The sequence below is a fragment of the Barbus barbus genome (genome assembly GCF_936440315.1).
Source record: "Barbus barbus genome assembly, chromosome: 17".
In the NCBI taxonomy this organism is placed as follows: Eukaryota; Metazoa; Chordata; class Actinopteri; order Cypriniformes; family Cyprinidae; genus Barbus; species Barbus barbus.
The window spans coordinates 23,284,700-23,310,049 of record NC_136745.1 but is presented as its reverse complement, the minus strand read 5'-3'; the positions used below and the strand labels follow the sequence as shown (position 1 = coordinate 23,310,049).

Below are 25,350 nucleotides of genomic sequence, written 5' to 3'. Positions count from 1 at the left end.
TAATCTTTCAACTGCTAGGAGCATGTTGACACACAAGCATGTGGATGTACAACAAATTGTGTTTTTGATGGAAATGTACTTACATTAAAATCTTAAAAAAAGGTTCTTATTCTACCTTCAAAGATTCTTAATTTCTATATTGCTGTTTGAAGAAAGGCCTTAGGCATGAAGCTAATGGTCATGTCATGCAGTAGTTTAAATAATATATAAACAAATTTAACGTCTGCTCTCATAACCTCCCAATTGCAACTGTCCAGGATACTGGATAAAGCTGTTTTTGATGGCATATGGCAACAGTTATGCTGACAAGTGCTTCTACACAATGCACTGGTCATTTAACTTCGTAATCTTGCAAATAAAATTAAAATGTATTGATGTATATATAAAAATATAATATATGGCAGCATATGAAAACGATGCTCCACACCAAATCATAAGGCTAAATATTTTTTAAATACAATTTTAACTAAAAATTTTATGTTTGTCTATAGAATGCACAATGTGAAAAACAAAAATTCTACATAGGATAATAAAATGTGAGTAGCATTTTATACAGTGTCCATATTACCAAATTACACAGTACCCAAGTTAGGACAATTACAACAGTGCTAACAAAAACAATGCGTCATTTGCTCCAGGAAACAATTACATATTAAATGCCTGTTGCTCATTAATATTATTCACTGCTTAACTCATGAAATGACGCAAGTGTAAGACCTATTAAATATCCACTTTTAATTCTTCAATGAATATTTTATCTAATAAAATATTGCATGTAGTAGACAAGAAATATGCTATGCTTGCTTTACTACTGTTTTACTGATGAAAATAAATGTTTTATAGTTCCCCTGCTATTTAATATGCAGCATTTAACATGATTTATTTGTTAAGTTTTATATCTCAGGAGGACTGAGTAAGATAATGATCTATGAATCATCTATAGTAATGGTTGATCTTATGAATGAGACGATGAGAAGCTAAAAAAACAGCATCCATTTGCCTTTCTAATTGTAATGCAGCCAGAACACATACTGTCACATATATTTAAACATCATTTCAACCTGGTCCATATGTTTGCAGCTACAAGGATGAGTTAACAAAAAACATCCTTCTTGATATGATGCAGACGCTTCATCTCTAAGATGGAGGCTGTCTGTATCGCAGCTGGGGGTAAGAGCCGAGGACATCTGAGGAGTAAAGCCTCTCTTAAAATCTACTCCTTCATTCCCACAGATTTCTTCAACTACACTTCAACATATGTGATGCACGCAACAGCTCCTGAGCACACATACACTGACAGACAGGCGACCGAGCAGGATGTGGAGTGTTATTTAGCATATAGCCCCATCGAGAAGTTAATATTAATATAAAGAAATCACAAAACCTCAACAGTAAACCATCCAGCACTAGCAAGAACAGTGCATATGCATCCCCTCCAGATATCTTCATTTACTTACAACAGGCACATATATCAAAAAAGTATAATATTCTGTCAAAATTCTAACATCTTGTGTTAAATTATGTAAGGGGCATTTGTTATTTAACACTAATCATGACCATGAGATTGTGCCACAAAGCTCAAGAGCACAAAATGATAAATTGGTGCCTGGTGGAGACAGATGGTTCATTCTGAAGATGCTTTCACACACATCCCTTACTTTGACGAAGAAATTTTCTTGTCCTCCAACAGCTGACCATGTCTTTTGAGACTACAAATATCTACTGAATTAATGTAGAGAATAATCTTGAAATCAGTATTAACCCTATTAGTATTTATTGGTCAGATTGTGTATGATTCACCACTCCACATTGTTTTTCTAACATTTTAGACGACTCTTTAATCATCTGGTTCCTTCCATTCTGTCAATGTTCACTTTTCACAATCCAATCAAACTCAGATTAATAAAATTAAGTATATATTAACAAAAAAAGTCTTGTCCTACATTTTTTCTCATTCAGTATCCAGTTTCACACATCAGAAATACATCAAATGAGTTGTGAAAACTGGTTTAACACCAATGAACAAATGATGAATAGGCGATACTGCTTTAAAGTCGAACTGTGTTGTTTTTAACATTTAAATACTTTCTCCAAATATACAAACGCTCCTATTAAAGGAAAAAAAATTAAAACTGCAACGCTTTCAACATTATTTGTATGGTTTAGGGGAAGAATCTGTTTTGGTTTCTGAATGGGGAATGTTAAAAACAGTTATTTTCTGTTTGGTGATGCTGGTGGTGCAGAAACCCCACACACTTCACCATTAAAGCACAATGCAGAGCTGAAGCAATGGGGTGATGCAATTTGGCCACAATAACAGTGCGAGAAAACCGATCTTTTGATTTGCCACAAAACGAACGAGAATCTTCTATATGATTTCACTCACAATGAATATAATGTTTGCTGCCGATACGAATGTGTTTATATATAATACACACTCAGAGTGCTAGAGACCAATAAATGTGGCCTTACAGAAAGTCGGGGGCAAATGCTAGCACACAAATCCACAGCTTCGCTCTCAAAGCGTCTCCTCTTGCAGCTCCACCAACTGCCTTCTCTTATGTAACCCACTCAGTTTCCTCAACCAGCCTGTCTTTATTGGCTGATTTCTCTCTTTTCCACATTGGCACTATCACCTCTATTACCACCACTTTCCTGTGTTGTTTTGGTGATTGCCAATCCCCCCCCCCCCCCCCCCCCCCCCATGAGGAACGTTTTCCCCCTTTTTACTGCTCAAACCTCATTCTAAGCCGAAATTCATTCAAATTTTCCCCAGAAGCGATAGCTTTGGCAAATGAAACACTTCCACAAGGCCTTCAAAGATAAGTAAAGCCTCTTTAATAATCTTGACAGGCAACAGCCTGGCCAGAGGAGGAGAAACCAGCCAGATGATCCATGGTCTCCTCCTCACATACGAGAAGCTTTAATAGTGTCATTGTTCTATATACCTCTGTTAAACAATTTCCTTCTCATTAATTAAACATACACTCCATCAATATGCCCTAGGAGTGCTCGTGCCTATCAGGTATTGCATTTGGCGCACGGGAGAAGATATATGCTTGATTTATTTCACCTTTCTAGACACCATACATCAAAACGAGAAGGAAATTAGCGCAGAAACAGAGAATAAACAGGAAATGTCACATCTAAAGGGTTCATTTATTCGGTTTACAGCAAATGCTGCCAAGAACACATGCATAATTCATGATTAAAACAAAAGCGAATGAGTGAAAAACCGCACTGCTTTTGACTGATGCCTCTCCCATCCTCTGAACGGAGGCAGAATTAGTCAGCTCCTTGCTCACACCTTCCCTCCCTGCGCTTGGTGAAATTTCACCCTCGCTGCCACTGAGATCTCACCCTCCATTTTCTCTGCGTCTCCGCCGCTCTTTCTGCGTTCTCTCTCCCTCGGCCAAGCACAAATACCAATAAAAACCTGTGCACTCGCACGCACCCCCACACCGTAGACATGCACACACACTGAAGGCACAGAGCATGCATGCGGGCTCGTTCTCACACGAGAGCCTGCTTCCTCCATTTTATACATTCACAGCGACCCTTCCCCCACCCCTGCTGCCACTTACACACACACACCTCACTTAATTACAGCTTCTGCTCCCTGGTTCTGTTTGAATATGAGGTTAAAATGCAGCTAGAACAGTCACAGACAAAAACTGTATATTTTACTTCACAAGATGCGTCGCCTCTCAATGAGCGACTAGAACAGCAAACTGGAAACGAATGAGAAACGTGCACACACACATCCATAACACATCTTCAACTCACAAATCTAGAATCCGTTACTTGCTGGATATTTGATTTGATCATGTGTTTTGCCTGGTCAGCAGTGTTGGCAGGTCACTGCCATCCTTGAATTAAATTGGCGGAGCTACATGCACTTGTTGCGTGGTCACAGCGGCCCTGTCAATCCTTCTCAGATGAGGGTTTAGATAAGTATGTACGTAGGGGATTGATGAAACCATAAAGCACTGATGGAGCAGTAAATACATGAAGATTAAACTCTTTCTCAGCAAGAATCAATCTTGACGAACAAACTATAAGATTACAGCACATGCAGTATGAAAGGATCAACACTGGATGAATCCCTTGAAAAAAACGATGCATCTTCTAGCAGCTATAGAGGAGCTTTCTGATTCTGCTCAGTTTCAACCTAGCGAGCACATATACACCGACTGCCTACCGCCTGCTGCCTACTCTCAATGCCCCCAGCAGCACAGAAACGGCATTTACCTGGTCGTACCAGTCCCGGTTGGAACAGGTGCACTCGGGCCACCATCCTCCTTGCCCTCCTGAGTTGTTACCGTTCACCTTGGGGCCGCCCTTGGATTGGCTCTTGGGGTTGGGGCCTCCAGGACCCCCAGCTGACATCATTTTCCCTTTACTTCTTCCCAATGTACCCCCTCCACCCATTCCCCCTCCTCCGCCTGAGGTTTGGGGCGGTAAGGTCTGGCCGCCTCCATAGCCAGCCGGGTATCCGTAGGGTTCGGGCTGCCAGTCTCCATATGCCGGGGCGTCCATCCTGCGCAGGGCGGCCATGCGGGTCACTTCATAGCATTCTGGGCACTTGCAGCAGTGGTGATGTTTGTGCATGCTGGCTAGTTCACACGGTGCGGCGTTCTCTGTCTCTTTCTATCTCACTGCTGCTGCTGCTGCCTGCTCAGATCAAACGCAGCGCGCAGTGCAGCTCGGCTCAAGGAACAGCAGCAAGAATCTTCACCAACCCTGTTATCCTCCTCTTTGTTCCTCCCGATTGAGAAAAAGATGAGACAAGGAGGTAGCAACAGGGCAATGAAAAATAGAAAAAGCTTGGTGGTCTTCCTCCGGTCGATGCAAAAGGTTTGGAAATATAATAAAAATAGTGTGTATGATCTCGGAATCAGAGACCAGCCCCGATGGTCGAGTTCTCTTCTTGCTTCTGTTGGTTCACAGTGATACGTATTTAAATTCATAGATATATATTCATTTGTTTATATATGTATATATTTACACACACACAAATACATATAAAAATATTGATATAAACAGACAAGCACAAATACAGTTATATACAGGTATATATGTATACATATATATTTCTATAAATATTGATATGCGTGTGTACAAATATATATATATATATATATATATAAACAATTTCTATATATATAAATGATATCCGTGATCAAATCTTCCTCTGTATGTCTCTGCTTGCCAGATTTCTTCCTTCTGCGTTTCCTCCTGCTTTTGGGAAGCCTTCTTTCTCACTCTTTTCCCAGCCTGCAGAGAGGAGCTGAGCACTGGATTGACTCTCAGCCTGCTTGCCCTAGATGTGGATTATACGGAGGGATGCAAGCAAGCGAGAGAGAGGGAGGGAGAGAGAGAGAGAGAGAGAGAGAGAGAGGGAGAGAGAGAGGGAGATGCGTAGCAGCATCCCTCCAGCACCTCAGCCCTGACAGCCACAGCCAATCAACTCACAGCACAGCCATCAGCAGCAGCACCAACACAGGACTGACTGCTTCAGTGACTGCTCTTAAAGGGCCAGCGCACCTGAAAATAAGCCAGCACACAGAGCTCGAATGGAGATGCAGAGAGCACGTTATTCAGCTCCACAGCTTCACTGTAAGAAAGACTGAAGACCTGCCTTGAGGGTTTATACTGGAGACGGGCTACATAAGGGGCTGATGGTTGACCATGTTATAATCTATTTGTGAATTAGGTTCATTTGTTCATTTACTTTAGAATAAAATAAACCATACAATTTGGACACTACAAACTAGTTTTGAAAATATGTAAAATGCTTTATGATAAACTCCAAGAAATATTGCATCGAAGACCAAAAATATTTGACTTCAAAGAATAAAATATGAATGAAAATAACGTTTGATATAATTTTGCAGACCTATGGCTTTCAACTGCTAGCTGCCTCACAGTTATGTTCAGTCAAACACATTTGTATTCTTAAATGAATATAACCAAAATCTGGTAGTGTGGAATGATCTGAGAAAATCTGCTCCACATTTTTAAAGTGAGACTGTTCTCTGCAATATTTCCTGTTAGTTTTCTACTAACATCTTTTCATATATAATTGTCAGCTCTTTCCCTGCTTATGAAACAACGCTTCCCCACAGAATTTTCTGGTTTCCACTGTTATACACTCGGGGATGCTATTATGCATCACCTGAATGAGTCCAGAATGTACTGATCAAAAACACAGATGATGAAGATGCAAAAACGCGCGAACTCATATGTAACAACAATAAACAACATATAATAAACAGCATATAAATAAAAACTGCCTGATGTTACCGAGTGAAATGTCAGTCCAGGAAGTGGTGATGGACTGTGCAAGCAATCGACTGCATCTTTGCTTTGATCATCGTACTGAATATGATCCAGGTGTAGTATTTGATAAAAACGTGATTTTCTCAGCTTTTTGCTCAAAATGTTGCATTTTTATGAAACTTCCTTACATTCGCCTGCTGATTAAAAAGAATGCTTGAAGATAGAATAAAATGGATTTGTTTTTGTTTAAAAGTAGAGGCTATGTTCTTTATTTTGGTGTATTGCATGTTCAGATATTCATACAACAAAATATTTTGGCATTTTAGGGAATTTATCAAAACTGCTGGTGGTGGCTGGCAACTTTTTTTCAAAAACGCTTGTGAGGAAAGAGTTAATTGTCTTTATTATAGCCTACAGTCATTTGGATGTTAATTTTAAAAGTAAAAATGTGACCCTGGACCACAAAACCAGTCTTAAGTCGCTGGGGTATATTTGTAGCAATAGCCAAAAATACATTGTGTGGGTCAAAATTATTGATTTTTCTTTTATACCAAAAATCATTAGTATATTAAGTAGAGATCATGTTCCATGAAGATATTTGGTATTTCTTACCGTAAATATATCAAAACTTAATTTTTGATTAGTAATATGCATTGCTAAGGACTTAATTTGGACAACTTTAAACGCGATTTTCTCAATATTTAGATTTTTTTTGCACCCTCAGATTCCAGATATTAAAATAGCTGTATCTCGGCCAAATATTGTCCTATCATAACAAACCATACATCAATGGAAAGCTTATTTATTCAGAAATCTCAATTTGGAAAAACTGACACTTGAGACTGGTTTTGTGGTCCAGGGTCACAAATGGCTGGTTTAAAATATTTTATTTAAATCAGATATTAATAATGTTAATGAAATGAATTGTTCTTTAATCAGAATGTGTATTTACAATAAAGTAAGAAATAATCACTGTAGAAATTAATTTATCAAATTAACTGCACCATTTTGAGAAAATTGCTTATTGAAATCCTACAGAATCTACAGAATCAGAGTCTTGAGTCGCACAATTTCTTGTTATTGTTATTTCTTTATGTAAAGACAAGACATTATTGAATTTACTGACTATTGTAGATGAAAATTTGCATACCTGAAAACAATACTTCCACAGCACTAAAGAAATCCATGTTAATTTGATTACAACCAGTGACCCAAGTGACACTCCTATTGAGGGATTTGACAAGATCACTTGTCAAAATGCCACAATTTTGTAGCTGAATCTAAACAGATTTTGGCATGTTAGACTGTCCTATTACAAATATACTAGAATAAAAACATTATAAACCAACTGAGTGTTTACTGAAGCGACTATATGCATGCATGGACATTTGTGTGTGTGTTTCTCTGTTTATGCGTGTGTGAATTCACTTGTTTTTGTGGCTGAGTCAGTTCTAATAGGCATTGCACACTATTCTATTCCGACCCCACCAGGAGGCACAAACAGCAGGCTCAGCCACACTTAATTATATGCAACGGTAACTCACATCATTACCACAATAAACTATTCCGGCAAACTTTCCAAATTCCAGGAGGAAGACGGAGATAATCAGAGATAAGAAACAGAAACAATGCCAATGGGGAGGCAATGAAAAAAGGCAATGCAAGCATATTCATCACAGCACACATGACTGGGCACATGTTACGTCCACCCTGTTCCCTCAGCTCCCCTTGTCTATACAGCACATTCTCATATAGAATGCAGACTTCCATGGTCTCCATAGAGGAATTTTTAATGTAAGTAGTGGAAGGCAGGGAAGCAGAGAGTGCTTATATGCATGCATTTCATGCTTGCATTATATCATGTGTTTGTGTCGGTATCTTCCAGAGTGTGAGTGCATGTGGGCGTTTCTAGTACCTCTAGGGAAAAATGCTGCTCCTTAAAGAATTACATAATATCAAATCTTTAAAAAAAAGACAGTCACAGCCAATCAATGGCCATGTCTGTCAATATTAGCTAGAATATCAGTATGCATACCACAAAGGGTGATTATTGAGAAAAGAAAAAACAAGAAGTTATTCAGATCAAGACATTGCACCACATCCACTGCCAAAAATGCTTATAGTTTAATGCATGTAAAGGGGCCATGCGTTGCAAATAACATAAGTGCCTCTTAAATGTCATCCAAGATGTTCTTGCTACAATAATTACATATGCAAATGTAAATCCAGTGCAAAACCGTGTAGAAATGCTATAAATATTATTTGATTTAAAGCTGGTGCAGGATGTTTTAATATGGCTCAAATATGCATACAAAACTGTATTCATTTCTGTCTGCAGCCTTATTCTTTCTTGCAAACGACCACATAGAGAGAGACTGTGTGATGGTAGAGACAGATGCATCCTCCCAGGCTGAATGAAGAAAAGTACTACAGATGGACGGTTAAAATAAATTAAAAAAGAGACAATTTAAGAATGCACCATCTATCTGCTTCACGGTTTCGACTGCTCTTTGACTAAGAAAAAATCTGATTATCCTTAGTTCATAAAATATATCTGCAGATATTATATATAGTATTCTATACTGCATGAATACACTGAGAGAATTCCTGGAGAATGAAAACCAACCTCTGACCCACTCTTGAGAAATTGGAAGAAAGCCTACTGTTGATTTATGAAATAACTGAGAATGGTTGTGTTATGGTTTTACAAAGGGATGTAGATTGTACTTCTTGACACACAGTATATCTTATATCTGACAGCCTCATTGTCAGTTTCTGCATTCCCACATTACATAAACCCCCCCAGCCGGCCTCACAACCCCCACATATTCTCTCACATGGAAGGTATCTATAGAAAATTTCTGGAATTTCTGTGCATTCTCACAGCAGCCCATGTGACTGGACTCCTGTCACCTGACAGGATGTGTGTCCATATAAGGCAAGATGAGACACAGGCAGTCTTAAAGGGGCAGTAACATTCTTGAAGGTTTCCTTTGAATGAACCGCAGAGAATTGCTGTAGGATACAGGTGCGGAGCTGCCTTTGAAATACTGTGATTATAGTCAATATTGAATAGGCACCATAAACATGATACAATAATTATTAATGCATGACACTATATATTTATAAATGCAAACACTATACATTTTGAATTGCAATGAATGTGTTGCTGCAAGGTCAAGAAACGGTTTTGGGTTTTTACCTAAACACTCATCGAGTCGTTGCTCCTCCACATTGACACAATAAACTAAAGTGCCTGTGAAGGCTGTGACTCCTATTAATAGGCCTGGTGACAGAAAACAGCTGCTGCACCAAACACCACACATCCGACTGACAGCGTAATGATAAGGGAAATGAGAGAAAGAGAGAGAGAGGAAAAGAGAGAAAGGGAATATGAGATGCTTGTGAAATGACTGGAGAACTGAGAGGTCTTGAAGAGAAGAGAGGGTCTGATAAGGGCCACATACACTGCGAGAGTGACAGCCGCATTTAAATGCAGGAATGAATCCCCAAATTATCGTTCACTGAGGCTACATTCCAGTGTTTGGGATTCACAACAGTGTTGAATCGTCCTGTTCACACAATAGAAGAGGGTTGATTATATTTAACAATCATCAACTCATGTTCGCAATTGCATATAACACACATTTGGGAATGTTTTCAATAAATGAAAAGAGTTAAGGTCTCCCTGAGGTTTTCCACCAAAATTAAAGTTGAATGGTTTTATGATTGAAAATGAAGATTATAAAGATATTGGTAGGCTACTGACATTTTACAGTTGTACTGTAAAATAAAATTATTATTATTATTATTATATACTATACATTATTATTATTATATTATTAAAATTATTATATTACAGTTAGCAATTTGATAGTATTTAATATTTGTATTTAGTAAAAATAATTATTAGAATTATTATTAGTATAATTATTATTATTATTATTGTTGTTGTTTTTGTTGTAGATAGTAATAGTAGTTGTATTTTATAGTCATATTAACATATATCAAATACATTTTGGGCCACAAAATGTGCAGCCCTACAAAGAAGTGCAGTTTTTTTAAATCACATTTTATTTAAAAACATTTAATCAGAAAAATCGCAAATTAATTCCCCCCCCCCAAAATCATGCAGCCCTATTGACAGTGACCAAAGTAAATAAAGATGGTGATAAGAAAGATAGTAAAGAATGTCAATTATTAAAAAAAACAATAGAGCAATGAATTACTATGACAAATTGAACTTAACCGACAGTAAATTTGAATTATTATTATTTTGTTTACAAAATTTAGTTTGAGTGCAATTTCCAATTTCGTTTAACTCGTTCGGATAGTAGTTCGGATCTCACTACTTTGTTCAAAGTGAATTTGGTCGTAGACTGGTTATCACTCGCTTAAACGAGCTGTATGTGTACAAAACAGGATTAAACTCTCAGAACAGGAGTGACATCCGTATTTAGCTGCAGTGTGTACATGGTGAGATATTGTAGGTGTTGAGAAGAGGGATGAGTAAAAGAATCGTGCACAGGCCTGGAGAGCAGGATAAACAGAAAAGAGCAAAAGTAAAATGTAGTAAAGAAAGAATGCAACCATGAGAAAGATATGACTGGACTGAAAATGACTCTGGGGTAGGGGAGGTGGGGGGGTAACTCAAAATGTTTGACTGGGAATGAGAAAGCCTGATCATAGAGAGGGTTCTGAATGCAGAGAGAGATTCCTTTGTGCTGCCAAATACATATTTTGCATTGTTAATTCTGCATCATCTCAACTCGAGCGTCGCAATAACACTTTGTCGGATGCGACACACGCATTTTTGCCATGTTATGTGACTGAACGCATATGAGAGATGCAGAAAGATGCAACAGAGACAGGAAAACAGCGACAGAGAGAGTAGGAGCGAGAGAGGCAGCCAGTCTGTAGGGATACAAGTAGGGGGAGGAATTTGGTTTCCATGGCAACATGCGAAAGGCTGAGCTCTAGGTGTCCGTTCCAGCTCTAACTGCGTTGCACTGCACCGGCCCTCGCCTCGCTCCCCCATCCTCCCCTACTCTCGTTCCCTCTGCAGCTCTCTCTTCATCCCTCCCTTCCACCTCATACCCCTCCTAATGTGTGGAAGACACGACACCACATTCAGCTCAGCATCAGCCAGCCCTGCTGTCAACAGAACGCTGCTGCCTTGCGCTTTGATGTAGACAATGGAGGCTCTCTGTTCTCAACGCGGCGGTCCCACGCTCTTCAGCCACAACCCGAGACCACACCCACACTGCCATCTCCACCACACGCCCCCGTCCCTCACGCTAGATCTCCGCTCATCTGAAGCGCCAGTGCCCACAGGCAATGTGCCGCCACATGCCGCTGGGGTGCTGTGATTGGGAGGATGTGAAAATAAGAGCTGCCATGATATAGTAGGACTAGGACCTGAGTATTCTGCCTTCGCTCAGAGTATTTCTGAAAGACTAGGTGATTAACAGCGTCACTGTGGCTTATTTCTTCCCATTTCAGCTACACTGCAGCCTAGCTACTATCTATATATGTGAACACACAAATGCACTGCAAGCATCCATATGCATGCATTAATATGAATATGTGTCATGGAAAACATCTAAAAACTAACCAGTGGAAATGTATTTTACGATTACATCAAAATTATCAAATGTAAAAAATCACCAAGAGCCCAACAAAGATTTATACAAAATTTCTATTTGCCATCCTGATATTTTAATTAGCCCAGATTTCTTTTTAACAAAGTCTTAATATGTTCGAAGGAATTCTGTTTGATCTTTTTCATTAAAGATTTGCTTAACAAAAAAAGCACAAAAATCATGTATTAGGCTTTTAATTTACAACACTTATGTAAATTATGATGCTTTTATTTAATTCAGTGCCTGCTATAAATTTAAACTCTAGAAAACTCATCTGTTTACAATTTTCCATCCCATTCTAGCTGATGCAAAACCTCAGCGTTTATTCAGCAAAATTCACCACTACAATGCTTAGCATATTACACAAAACTACATTTTAAAATTTCCAAGGCATAAAAACACATTTGCATGATCAAAGAACTTATATACTGGCAAGTCGTACACAAAAAATGTGTTTTTGCATTCCACGCATTGGTTTTCCACAGTTTTTCCATGTATTTGTGCACTAGATGGATAAGTTTGTTGTTTAAGGCATCTGGCGTGTGATACGACACTCTACAAACTTTTAACTAGACCATTTTCTTTCCATTCTGCCCCGCGTCCCACATTTTTTAAACACAAAAACTAGTTCTGTGTGAACAGCCCATAAGGGAAAAAGCCTAGCATGCGCTTTTACGAGCTGTGCTTCAGATATAACCAAAATATCACCAACTGTTTTGATATTGATTTGCTGTGCTGTGTATAACAGTAAAACTTATTTCTTCAGACAGCATCTAAAAATGCAGTATAAACACAAAAGGCTGAAAACCACACCATCCTAGGCAATTAGCCCGTCCATAATTGTTAACCAATGAGCACTGGCACTGAGATGAAGTAGACATTCTACGTCACACAGTAACAAATCCCTATGCCAGGAAAGGTCTCATGACACATTTAAAAGCACCATTTGAAAGAAAAAATAAGTTTTTAACAGCCACTGACCTTTGGTGTCTCTATATGAGAGCGGCTTACTAGTCCAGCCACTCTCTCCACCTTCTGTGAGCTCCTCCTGCTGGTCACTCGCACACGTGACACACCCTCTTCACCCGAGGTCTGCAAGTACAAATCACACAGATCAGAACATAGCTAGACCAAAAAAAAAAATTTTATTGATGTAACCAATATTCAGTTTATTCAATATTAGGTATTCGACGTAGTCCAAGATAATGGGTAGAGTGCTGAATATATAGCAAAAATCATCATAAATGTAAATTACAAAATGTAAATTCTCTAATCCAATTCATATATAATGTATATTTTTTAAAATATAAATCCACAGGAAAATAATGAGCAACTGAACATCTGCTCCTGGGATGTGGACTATTCCATCATTTAAACTAAGAGTAAATTGTTATGTGAACGGAAAATATCGCAGAGAGGCAAATATTACCATTTGCAATATGGTTTGGATGGACAGACATCTGCATTATAATAAAAGAGAAAACAAGTGCCAGCAAACATACACACATATTAAAACACTATCCACAACTATAAAATCTAGCAAAATCTGACAACATTTTCATATATAGCATTTTAGACCAAAAGATACATAACCAAGGCTTGATTAGATTAGTTCCTACCTGTTTATCATAATGTATCCCGCACTCAAAGGCCACAAGCAGCAGAGGGCAGCCTTTGGAAAAGGCCATGACAGCAGATGGAACAAATGCTCTCTAACTTTCCCTTCCCAAATGCTAACAAACTCAACTCTAGAATGTTCTTTTAGGATCTGTCCTATTCTGATACTCTCATAACAGTGTGTTCATATAAACAAACACAGAGGCATGCAGGTTTGCAGCAGTAGGCCAAGCCACACCCATTTAAGTTGATGGAGAAAAAAAAGCACAAATAAAGTCACATCTACAATCACAAAACTGCCTTCAGGCAACATTTAACAAAACACAATGCAAATTTACCGTTTTTATCATTGCCTTCATTGGACCACCATGAACTGATTGGAAAAATAGTTGCTGCCAAGCCCCAGGTTTGTCGTCATATTATCAGCGGCTCAGCTACGAGATCGACACTGCAGCCGAGAACATGCAGGATTGCTGCAGTCTCAAACCCAGAGAGGAACATGGAGGCGCTGCTGGTGTCCAGTGCCATTGAATCACTGCTGACACATGACATACTGCTCGCTATATATACTGAGGCTGGATTATGTACAGCCTGATACATTTAAATAAACATTTTTAACCAGCATTCCCAGATATAAAACATATACCAAATTACGTAACACTGTTATATTACCCACTGTAACTGTAGCTAATATAAAACACAAAAGGGAAGACCCACTGCCCCTTGCTGTTTAACACAAAGGCTTTATAATGATTGTGCTGTAAATTATTCAATTTTTTCTTCCTTCTGCACCAAATCGGGGAATTTGCAGACTCATTTAATTTAACGTATCTCAGGTGACCGCACGTTATGAATGCTAATGAAGCCTGAGCTGGACATTCACTCAGATCCAGCCTCGCTCGCTCTCAGAGAACCACAGAACAGGGCTTTGCCCGGACACAGACTCAGACTGAGGCCTGTGATGGTCTCCACCACAAATCACATAGTGACCCCTGCAGTATTTTTGTGGAACATGTGTCACAATAAGATGATGCTTCTGGAAACTGCCAGTTAGGAATTTGAAATGGGGAAGATTACGCTCAGACTGTCCAAATGTCCGCTCTTCATTTGTTTCATTAATGTGTTTAGCTTCAATCAAAACTGCATAAATATCAATCATTGCTGGGTTTTTACCTAAACATCTACCACAACCATTTTACCTGTCCACATACGTACGTTTGTGAATACTGCACTGTAATAAATTATATATTTTAATAACTATTTAATAACTCAAATGCATGTATTACTTAATCAAAAGTCAATTTTTTTCATAAAATCATTCTTTAAACAAGCAAAAAAAAAAATGTGGATAACCTATTTACATCACTATCATCTGTATTAACTAATCCATCCAGTGCAATCTTGTGATTACTGACATCGTTATGGCACATTCTAGTTCAAACTAAGTTCATGGGTCTTAAAAACACATTGCCATTACATGATTGTTGTGCAGTGTTTTCAAGTATTACAAGATATAAAACTATGATAAGAATTTTCCCCTGATATTCTAGCCTGATTTTCTGAACACACACTAAAACCCATCATCTTATAAGAACTTTAGGAAATTGCTTTATTCCTTGTTGAAAAAAAACAAAACAGTTTAAACGAGTATTCTTGTTTTTCCGGTGTAGTAAGAATTGGAGTGAATTGAGTTTGCAAAGCTGTTTGCAACAAAAAAACTATTTAAAATGCAATAATTGCACAGAATCTCCCTGATTTCGGACTGTCTGAAACCATTGACATGACGGGAAACTTCATTCTATAATCTTTTAAAAACATCAATCATGGGGCGCTCCTTTACTGGACGAACAGAGACTATTTTAGTCAGACCCGAGTGTCTGTTTGTGTGAACCCTCAGAGAGACCACAGAGTGATCCTCCCTCAATGCAGTTGCTTTTAACAGAATCCAGACAGAAGTTGAGGTTATTTTCTGTACTCTCCCTATAAATACTTTGCATAGTCACGTGATTGCAGACACTTGTAATGAAAGGTCCTTGTGACATCATCACACAGCCCACCGAGGAGCACTTGGTGTTATCACTGTAGTGCTTTCTTGATATGACTAATGTCCTGTAGTGTCTGTAACTTCCACATGCTCTCTCTTTCATTCTTTCTCTCTTTTTTTCTATTTTTGTCCAGCACTTCTCTGTAAACTTCCCTCCCCTAGGGTTTTTTCTAAACCTTTGTCTGTGCTAATCGCTGTTATTGGGGACAAATAAAAGTACTGGGGACAGATATAAATGCACTACAAAAGTATCATAAAGTATGGTCAATGGGATTCATGTACTACATTTCTGAAACCATATGAAAGCTTTGTGTGAATAACAGGTCAAATTTACTGATAATCTTCCCGTCTGTGAGCTATTAACTGCTTCAACTGTCAGTGAGCTAAATTTGAGAACCAGATTGGTCAGATTCATGTAAGATAACAAAGATATAAGGGTTTGGAAAACATGAGGGTGAGTAAAATAAAGCTGCCCTTTCTCTGGAGCTCTTACCTCCCATGTGTCCACAGAGCTGCTGTCTTTAACTTCATTTTGTGCTGCATTCATTTGCAGGGAAACCTCGTAGCATTCCTGAATATCTGAGAATAATGGAATAGCGATGTCATTGAGGGAATCTATTTAAATAATGCAGGTATTTATGCTGAAATATGTAATACCTCTGTTGCATTTTTAGATTAATAACAAAGAAAAAAACTATATATATATAATTATAGCATAAATGAGGCTGGCATTCCAACATTTATGCTAACAAGAGAAAAAGAAAACATCTATGCTAAAGGATTATTTCACCCCAAAATTTTGCAACTGTCATTTACTCACCTTTAAGTTGTTATGACCCTGTATGTCCTACTTTCTTGAGTGAAACATTAGAAAGAGAATTTTAGCAGAATATCTGAATTTCTCCCTTTCATACAATGAATGTGGATGGGAACCAAGGACTCCCAAAATGACCAAAAACTTCATAAATCACCATAAAAGTACTTCATATTGGTGTGCTATATTTTAAGTCTATTTGAAGATATAAAATAGATTTACTTGAAAAACAGTTGTTATTCACTGAAATCTTGTTTTAAACATTTGTTTAACATCCATGGACACCATTTGCCTTCTATGGCAAAGAGCAGCTTGAACATACTATACATTTCTCATTTTGTGTTTCACAGAAGAAAGTGAGTCATATGCTTTTGAGAAATATGTATTTAGCCCATGAAGGGATGCAAAGATTGTTAAAAACAAAAAAGAAAAAAATGGGAGGACCTTGCATTCAATCACAAAACATTTATGGTTGAATTAATATGAGGTTTCAATACTTTGGGGTTTTCATTCAAAACTTCTGCACTATCATGAGGAACATTGCATTCAAGAGAAAAACTTTTGCATTCCCCGAGAAACTTTACAACGCAAATGATTTGCGAGTGAACGTAAAAACATTGCAATACAATGTTTCTATCACCATGTATCCTTAGGGGTTCCATAGACATGAGAGTGAGTAAATTATGCCAGAATATTAATTTCTGTGAACATTTAATGAGCCCCATCAACAGATTAGAAAGTCTTTAAGCCATGCCAAAAAGCACAGGTGCACAGTCTTCACATGTGAAGTGAGCAAGGTCAAGACCAATATCAAAACTAACTTTTTGCTCAACTTGAGCATCATTCCCACTATTGTGGGTCTCTATAAATATCATCCAGCAGCCTCATCCAAAATTCCTGTCCATACTGGGTTTAGAGAGCCGGAGAAATCACATTCACTTAGAGAGGCTTTTAACGTGACTCACTCATGACAGCACATTGCCTGCAGATATTAGCAGAGGTAACAGTGGCTCTGGTGTTGAGGGTCAAGAACAAAGCTGTGAGCTGTACTTGTGCAAATTGGAACAATTGGAATAGCATGTTAAATTCATCAATGCACACTAGAGCAGAGCTGTTGGATTATAAGTACTCACATAAAATCAGTACATGAGAAACTTGCTTGGACCACTGGAATCAAACAAGGGGGGTGTTGCAGGGATAACTACAGCAAATTGTTGAGCTTTTCTGAATTTACAAGCATTTGAACAACAAAAAAAAAAAATCGAATCCTCGAACTGGTTGTCTCCTCTTTTCTCACATGCCTTTTCAAGTTGCAAAAACAAGTGAATAAACGGTGCAGTCACATTTACCATTGCTCTTAGAAATTGAGCAGAATTCCAGTCATTTTAATAGGAATCCACGTGATCTGGAGTTCCCCACACAAATTGCACTCGTCTTCAAACTAGTCAAGCAAATTTGCTCGCTGACCAACAGGAAGCTGCTTGGTTTGAAAGTAAGTTCTGTAACAATGAACAGTGGGCCTGTTTTACCAACGAAGTCTTGCCAAATTTTCGCTAATCCGAACACGACTTGCATGTATATGGCCCCATTTTTTCATGGTTCATTCTAAAATATGTTCCAAAATCATTTTCACTTTCAGAATTTGGTTATTAAACAATTTGTTTGTCCACTGCAGCTCTTTCCACCTTTAACTGCTCTGACCGACAGTTAATTCCAGTCTTTAAATGTGGAGGCACTTTCTTGTTTGTTTGTGTGTTAAAAATGGACCGTCAGTTCATCATTGATATTTTCTGTAGGTTTATATAGTTTCGCCAGTAGGTGACGACAAGTGTCTTTACGAGAGACTCGATGACACATTATATAATTTACTATTCGCTTAGTTTACCACAGTTTACCATGCTTAAGTTACAATTAAAAAACACTGATTATTTGGGGAAATAAATGACACATCTGAGTGAGTGAATCATTTACTCAACCGATTCAATTATTTATTGATTTATTCAGAATTACGTGTTACACATAGACAAAGGTTGAACTTGCAAATAATGGACAAAGTATGTCAAAATATCGAGTAACTCAATATCAATATAAAGGCAGTATCATAATCATTCTGGTGGTCTAAATATCAGAATGGCTGCAATTCTTTGAAAAACAGCATTCTTGCTTGTTCATTTTTCTACATATTTAATACTTACATAGGCCTACTTTAATAACTTCTGACGGTTACATCAAAGATTGTGATGTTTCTGGTCTCCTAACGGGACTGCCACTGTCCTGGTCGTGTCTCCAAACCCCCCCCACCCCCCACCCCCCACCCCCTCCAACAAGAATGATTTGTTTCTTCACCCCACCCTTTCTTCCTCTCTATATGTCTTACCTCATTACCTCTCTGGTAAACAGAGGGACGACCAGCTGATGAGAATGGAGGGAGACAATACTGCTGATGTCACCCACACTCCCACACTGACCCACAGCCTGCACTAATAACATAATGAGATGCTTGTTACCTCGCTGTGCCTTTGAAGCATAACGCGCTCTCGGCCCCCTTTGCACTGGAAGAAACGAGCGAGTCTTTTTTAAGACGGAAGAAGAAAGAGCTTGAGAGAAAAGCAACTCTTTTTTTGGATAGATAAGCAGTGCACTCGGACTGGTGGCGCATGCGGACGGTGTACGTGTGTGTGTGTGGGGGCTGTTAGGGGCAGTAATGGAGTCCCACTGGGGTGCAGCGGGAAAGACAGTAGAAGAATGGGGCTATGTGACTCATCATGGCTGTGTTTGTGTGAGCTTGTGTGAGTGGGAGGAGAACAGTGTGTGGGAAGCGGTTTCATCGCCTGGCTGGTCAGAGCCAGATGAGAAATAGAGAGAGCGGAGAAAAGAAAGAGAGCGACAGGGAAAGTAAACTAAAGTGTAGAGTCTTCCACTAAATGCTGCATGATTATAAAACATGCAGCTGTAGTATGAATGGAAATACATAAGTGTGTCAGACAGAAACACCTCCTCGTTTAGTAAAGCTGTCCTAAATGTCTTTGCAGACGTATGAGTATGAATTAAGTCTTCATCGAGGAGACCTTTCCCTTCAAATGCATTATTGAGTGAAACATAGCAAGCAACATCAATGAATATTCATGTCTAGGGCTACTTACTGTCATGGATATAACAGATTGTGTGTGCACTAAAAAGTTTTTTACAGCTGAATGCTAAAAATCGGTTCTGCAAAACAGACTAACATACTTAGATATACAGGCACATTTATTTCAGACAAAGTCCTGGTGAATTATACTTTTTTTTTTCCTCAAAAAAGAAAGCATTTCAGCAGAATGTTTCCAGAGCCAAGTAAGTCCTAAATGACCACATAAATTCCTGGCCACTGAACAAAAAACACAAAGTCCTTTTGCTTAACTACACAGTCCTCTCCACAGAATCATTTTTACACAACTGCTCTCCTTTTCGCTTGGTTCACCTCATTTCAGTGTCAATATTAAGTTAACACATACTGTATTTGATTTGTTGAAAACTGACTTTTAACACTCAGCTGTTATGTTAAAGACCATCCTGAACCAGTTCCCCACACATACTGATTCTAAACTACATTTTATAGTTTAAAACAGTACTGTTACAGTAATTATATGGTAAATTGGTAGTTGGGGGTTCGGTGCCTTACTCAAGGGCACCTCAGTCGTGGTACTGCGGGTGGAGAGAGTGCTGTACATTCACACCCCCCACCTACAATTCCTGCCGGACCTGAGACTCAAACTCGCAACCTTTAGGTTACGAGTCCGGCTCTCTAACCATTAGGCCATGACTTTCCTCCATATTTCATAATATTACAACTGTTGCTGTACTTTTGATTAAATAAATTCAGCATTAGTGAGAATTAAAAAGCACTTGATATAAGGTGAAAGTGAAATTGGCTGACTTGTTATAGTATATATAAATACTGAAAACTGTCTAGAAGGAACTAAAACATGATAACACAAAAAGAAACTCTGTACTGAGTACTGAGAAAGTACTGAGGAATTATGGACTGTCTGTTTTCCCCAGCAATAAAAATAGCCCGGCCTTGATATTGGGTCATATTTGGGCACAAAATCTGTGTGATCCCTAGTCTGTTTGTGTGTTTGGAAACAAAGGGATGAGTGTGCAGTTAGGAAAACCTTCGTTCGAAATTGTGCAATCATGCAGACAACCAAACAAGCCCACGGTCGAATCATCCTCCCTCCCACAGTGCATCACAGAACTGAATTGTTACAAGCCTCATTGTATCCCCAATATATTCGATGATCACTTTTTCTTTGATGCCACATAAAACAAAGGGCTTTCAATATAGAGTCTAAGAACACTTCAATTATGTGAATGAGATTAATGACTGAGGATTAAACATCATGTATAAGCGCATTATATTTTGTCACTTAAAAACCCAATATTAAAAGCTGTATTAAACTATAATAATACAAATCAAAATATAATATAAAAACTATAATATTTCATATACAATAATATAATATTAAACATTTTCCATCTGACAGTACATTCTTAATCTGCCTCATTTTTGCTAGAATTCATACTGTATTCCCTTTTTTAACTCTGGCCAACACCCAAGAGGCTGGAGAGATGATTGAAACCACATGTTGCTCTCAGCTCAGCCTCACATGACCCCTCTCCCCAGTACCTGAGCGAGAGAATGGGCCGTCCTGCACAGAGCGACACTCTCTGCTTAATCTGGCCTGAGGTCAGATGGGAGTATTTCACTGCAGCCAAGAACTGTTTGTTTATCAATCTACCTACGCGTTATCCCACATTCCCGCTAATGATCCAGCCTCTTTCTGGAATGTGTGGAATCCTTATCCTCTTACTATGCTATGCCAGTTTTGAGCTGAGACTCTCATGACTGATTCAAAGCCTGATAAATGAGAGTATTTGCAACATCTGTTTGGCCTGCTGTAGTCAAACAGCTTTATTAGAGGCACAGAAAAGCATATATGCCTAAATGCCATATAGCGGCACGGGCCATATTTGTTTAAAAAATGACAATACCCTTTACCCCTTAATTTACAAAGCTTACCACTATGAAAAAAATAAAACTGACACTTCCTGTACTGACAAGAGGTATCATAATAAAAGGTAAAATCCCCTCAACAGAATCCAAATGATTTTCCACTAAAAAAGGAAACAACTTCTACTGTTCAAAACTGTTCATACACTACTGTTCAAGAGTTTGGGGTCAGTAATATTTTTAAAGAAATGAATCATTTTATTCAGCAAGGATGCATTATACTGTTCAAAAATGGCAGCTTTTTACAAGATATTTCTATTTCATATAAATGCTGTTCATCAAAAAAAATCACGGTTTCCAAAAATATTAAACAACATAATTGTTTCCAACATAGTTCAAAAATAAGATTTTTTTAGCAGCAAATCAGTATATTAGAATGATTTCTGAAGGATCATGCCAAAAATTCATATTTTGAAATATATTTAAATAGAAAACAGTTATTTTAAATTGTAATACACTACAGTATTATGAGAGTATTGAATGTGATAAAAAAATAAGAAATTTACTTGTATTTTATACTTTGAAATCTTAAAAAAAAAAAAAAAATCCCCTAAAGCCTTTAATTGTTTTAATTATATAAACTTGATCTATTTTATATATTTACAGGCTTAAATAAAATAGACTTTATATAAAATTGTCATTTTCTATGCCTTTTTAGAATGACCAGCACATGCACAAGAGTATCACATACTACATAATAAGCCTATCATGCCCAATGGCATATGAGAATACCCATGAGTTAAGATCAGGGGAAACCTGTCCCTCTCCTCACTACAGTCCTATGGCAACGCAACCCCATGGCTTGATCACGGCCCCTGTGGTCCTACTCTTCTGCATCACAGCAACAGCAGCACGCAGGCCTCATTAAAGCCTGGGCCCGGTAATTAAGATAACCACTCAACCATTTCGTAATGGGACTAATTTGTTTCCTTTGCAGGACAAAAACTAAAAATAAGTTAGGAAATCTCTTATTTTTGTTAGATGCATCTGGCATGACAGTGATATCTATTGTTACTTGAATATTTTCTTATTCTGGTTGTTGTGAGACATCATTCAAATATGACAGAGCACATCCACAGTACTGATCAACCAGCTGGGGTTGTGAAAGTCTGACTGGTTGTGTAACTTGAGAACAGTGGCACAAACTTCGGTAAACATTCTGAAAGTCTCAAATACATGCAAAAGATCAAGCCATTAGAGCCAGCATTGAGGGCCCATTTAGTAAGATTTCAGTTTAAAAACAGACAACCTTTTGTTTTTGTTCTGAAAGAACCTATTCATGTGGATTAATCAAATAAATCAAAACTTGGATAATGGAAAAGATGAGCAAGTTTCAATGGGTCTGATTCTACAAAATAAGTAACTCGTTAAAATCCTCATTATTTGTAATGCAGCGTCAGTAATGTTAGTTTATTTGGTGAAACTATTATTTGAAAACAAAATGTACCATTTAGAAAAATATCAGCAGTTTATGAAGCTGAACAAACTGTAACGTGGCTTCTTGGAACATTTCGCTTAGTATAGAATGTACTGGAGTCAAGTTGTACAGCCCTAAATAATGACAGTTAATCATTATTTGTTTTGAGAGCCATTGGAGTTTACACAGAAACAAACCTCACCCAGAAGAGCCTGAAAAAGATGACTGCCAAAGATGGACGAGACCTTCTCCACGCTGGTCTTCAGGGCCTGCTCTTCTGGGCTGGTTAGACTTGCCTGGTACTGTTTCAGTAGCCCAACTGCTCTTTTGGTATCTGAAATAAAAGAGAAGACAAGCATTTCTATTTCAGTACAACTCCTACTCATTTTAATGCCTTTCCTCCATTACCTACATTCACTTTCTGACAGTCTGAAGACATTTTTAGATGCATGTCTAATTCTGAAAAGACTGCACCATGCTAGATGCTTAAAATCTGACATTACTTGCCTATAATTACAAGAACCCCCAGAAGGGGTGTGCAACCAGATGTTCAACTCAACCAGGGCTGTCTAACAAGTTTTTCAGCAAGCAGATAAAAATAAATGAATGATTTGGCTTGCGTAACAGCCCGTGTTATTTGGTGGCTTACTCGAATGGAATACAAGGGACCATATAGTGGCCAAAGAAAATAAAAATATTTAAACACCTAATTCACTCTTAAAATGCATTAGATAACAAGTGATCATACAGCTTTACAGTTAACCAGTTAGTTGTCATGTTCACTGTCACACAGGTGTCTTGGAATAGTAACCACAGGTTTAGCTCATCTTATTATCCAATAACCAATAAGCAAATCAACAGCAATAACAATGCGCGTGAGGTTTATTTAAACATCTGTTGTTAAAAGTTTTAATTGAAAATGTGCTTGTGCTTCCTTTAAATGAAATAATGCTTCGCTGACACAGTGGTATTTACAGATTTTGGAGCATAAAAACATTTTGAGGGTTTCTGAATCTGTCAGGTGATGGTTTAAGGGAAGAAGATATAGGAGTTTCCACATAAACATCACAGATTGTAATGGGTTAAACAGAGGCATGTGTCGCCTGCTACACTTGACATTCATTGAGCTTCTGTAAAGAATAGCGGTTTTATTAAAAGTTACATAATCTCACTTCAGACTAAAGCTTCCTGTTTCCCGTGGGGTTTCTAAAAGAAAACACAGGCTATATCGAAACTGAAAAACGTTAAAAACAATTAAATCAATGCCAAATCTTGATTATAGGATATCGTCTTCTTAGAAGCTAACTGTTTTAACGAAACTTACCATATTTATGTACCATGATGTGAAAACGGATCCTGTAAATCCAGTTGAAACCTTTTGACTAGTTCTCCAAATAAAAAGCCTAATAACGCTTCAAAAATCGTTTTCGGATCAGCTGTCAAAAGCCGACCAGACTTTCAAAAGTTTTGCCGTAGTTTTTCCATTCACTGTGACGATATTGCTTCTTTTGGGAAGTTCAAGTGTTTAAAGACGGGGATAGATGTTACTCCAGTTGGCAGCAGATGCTTGTTGTGGAGGCAGAGAGAGTGTGAAGCACCGCGGATTCCTGGTATCTGCCTTCGGCTCCAGTATTGGGAAGTTTTGAGGGGAAGCAAGTGAAACTGGAGGGCGGTCTGCAGTAACAGGGTCTTACTCATCCTTCATCCACGTGCAAATTGTGGATAAATGATAACAGAGTTTATTGAGCTTGTCTCCATGGGGGAAAACATACAGCTTTATTGTATAACTGCGAAGGCTAATCATATGTGATGTATAAAGTTAAGGAGAATAATGGGTTACAAACTATCACAAAAAAGGGTGATGCAAGTTTGACCATGGAAATTATTATTCCGAAGTATCGCCTGCCACCTACTGGAGAAACTGTGAACCTGCTTTGAATGGGTCGGTAGAAGCCAATTGGCCTTTTATAGCATTAAGGACTGTATTAGAATGAGGGGAAAAACACACAGCCTGCCTTCAGTCGGTGCGTTGGTTGGTGACACGTTCAGTAGCATTATGCAAATGATTTGTGGTCAATTTAATTGAAACTTTTGCTTTATTACATTTACAACATACACACAGAAAGATTATGAAACAACAACAGCTTTTACCATTTTTATACAAGGAATTCACAAGTGTAAATAGCAATTAGATTCTATATACATTAATTGTAAATAGCAATGGATTCTATTTACACCAAGTGAAAATAGCAGTATTTTTTAACGATATGCTATTTACACTAAGTGCAAATAGCTATAGATTCCATTTACGCTAGGCTATATGTAAAAATAGCAAGAGTTTCTGCTATTTATATACTACTTATTCCAAATAGTGGCAATTATCTGCACCTCAGTACATTATAAAAACAGTAGCTACACAATAACATATTGAGTGTAAATTATAGTTTTAATTCAAATTATTAAATGGATGCCACCTTACTG

General features: G+C 38.0%; 1 protein-coding gene across 1 annotated transcript; it reads right to left on the bottom strand.

Annotated features, from left to right (window-relative positions):
- Positions 1-11,258: 11,258 nt before the first annotated feature.
- LOC306883618 (disks large homolog 1-like) lies at positions 11,259-24,290 on the bottom strand (the record flags this gene model as incomplete). Its single annotated transcript, XM_079438981.1, has 5 exons — positions 24,194-24,290; positions 23,072-23,203; positions 16,079-16,164; positions 12,906-13,016; positions 11,259-11,384 (listed from the first exon to the last, which is right to left on the bottom strand). The coding sequence occupies exons 1-5, from the start codon at positions 24,207-24,209 to the stop codon at positions 11,259-11,261; spliced, it is 471 nt and encodes a 156-aa protein (XP_079295107.1). The 5' UTR covers positions 24,210-24,290.
- Between the last annotated feature and the right edge of the window lie 1,060 nt (positions 24,291-25,350).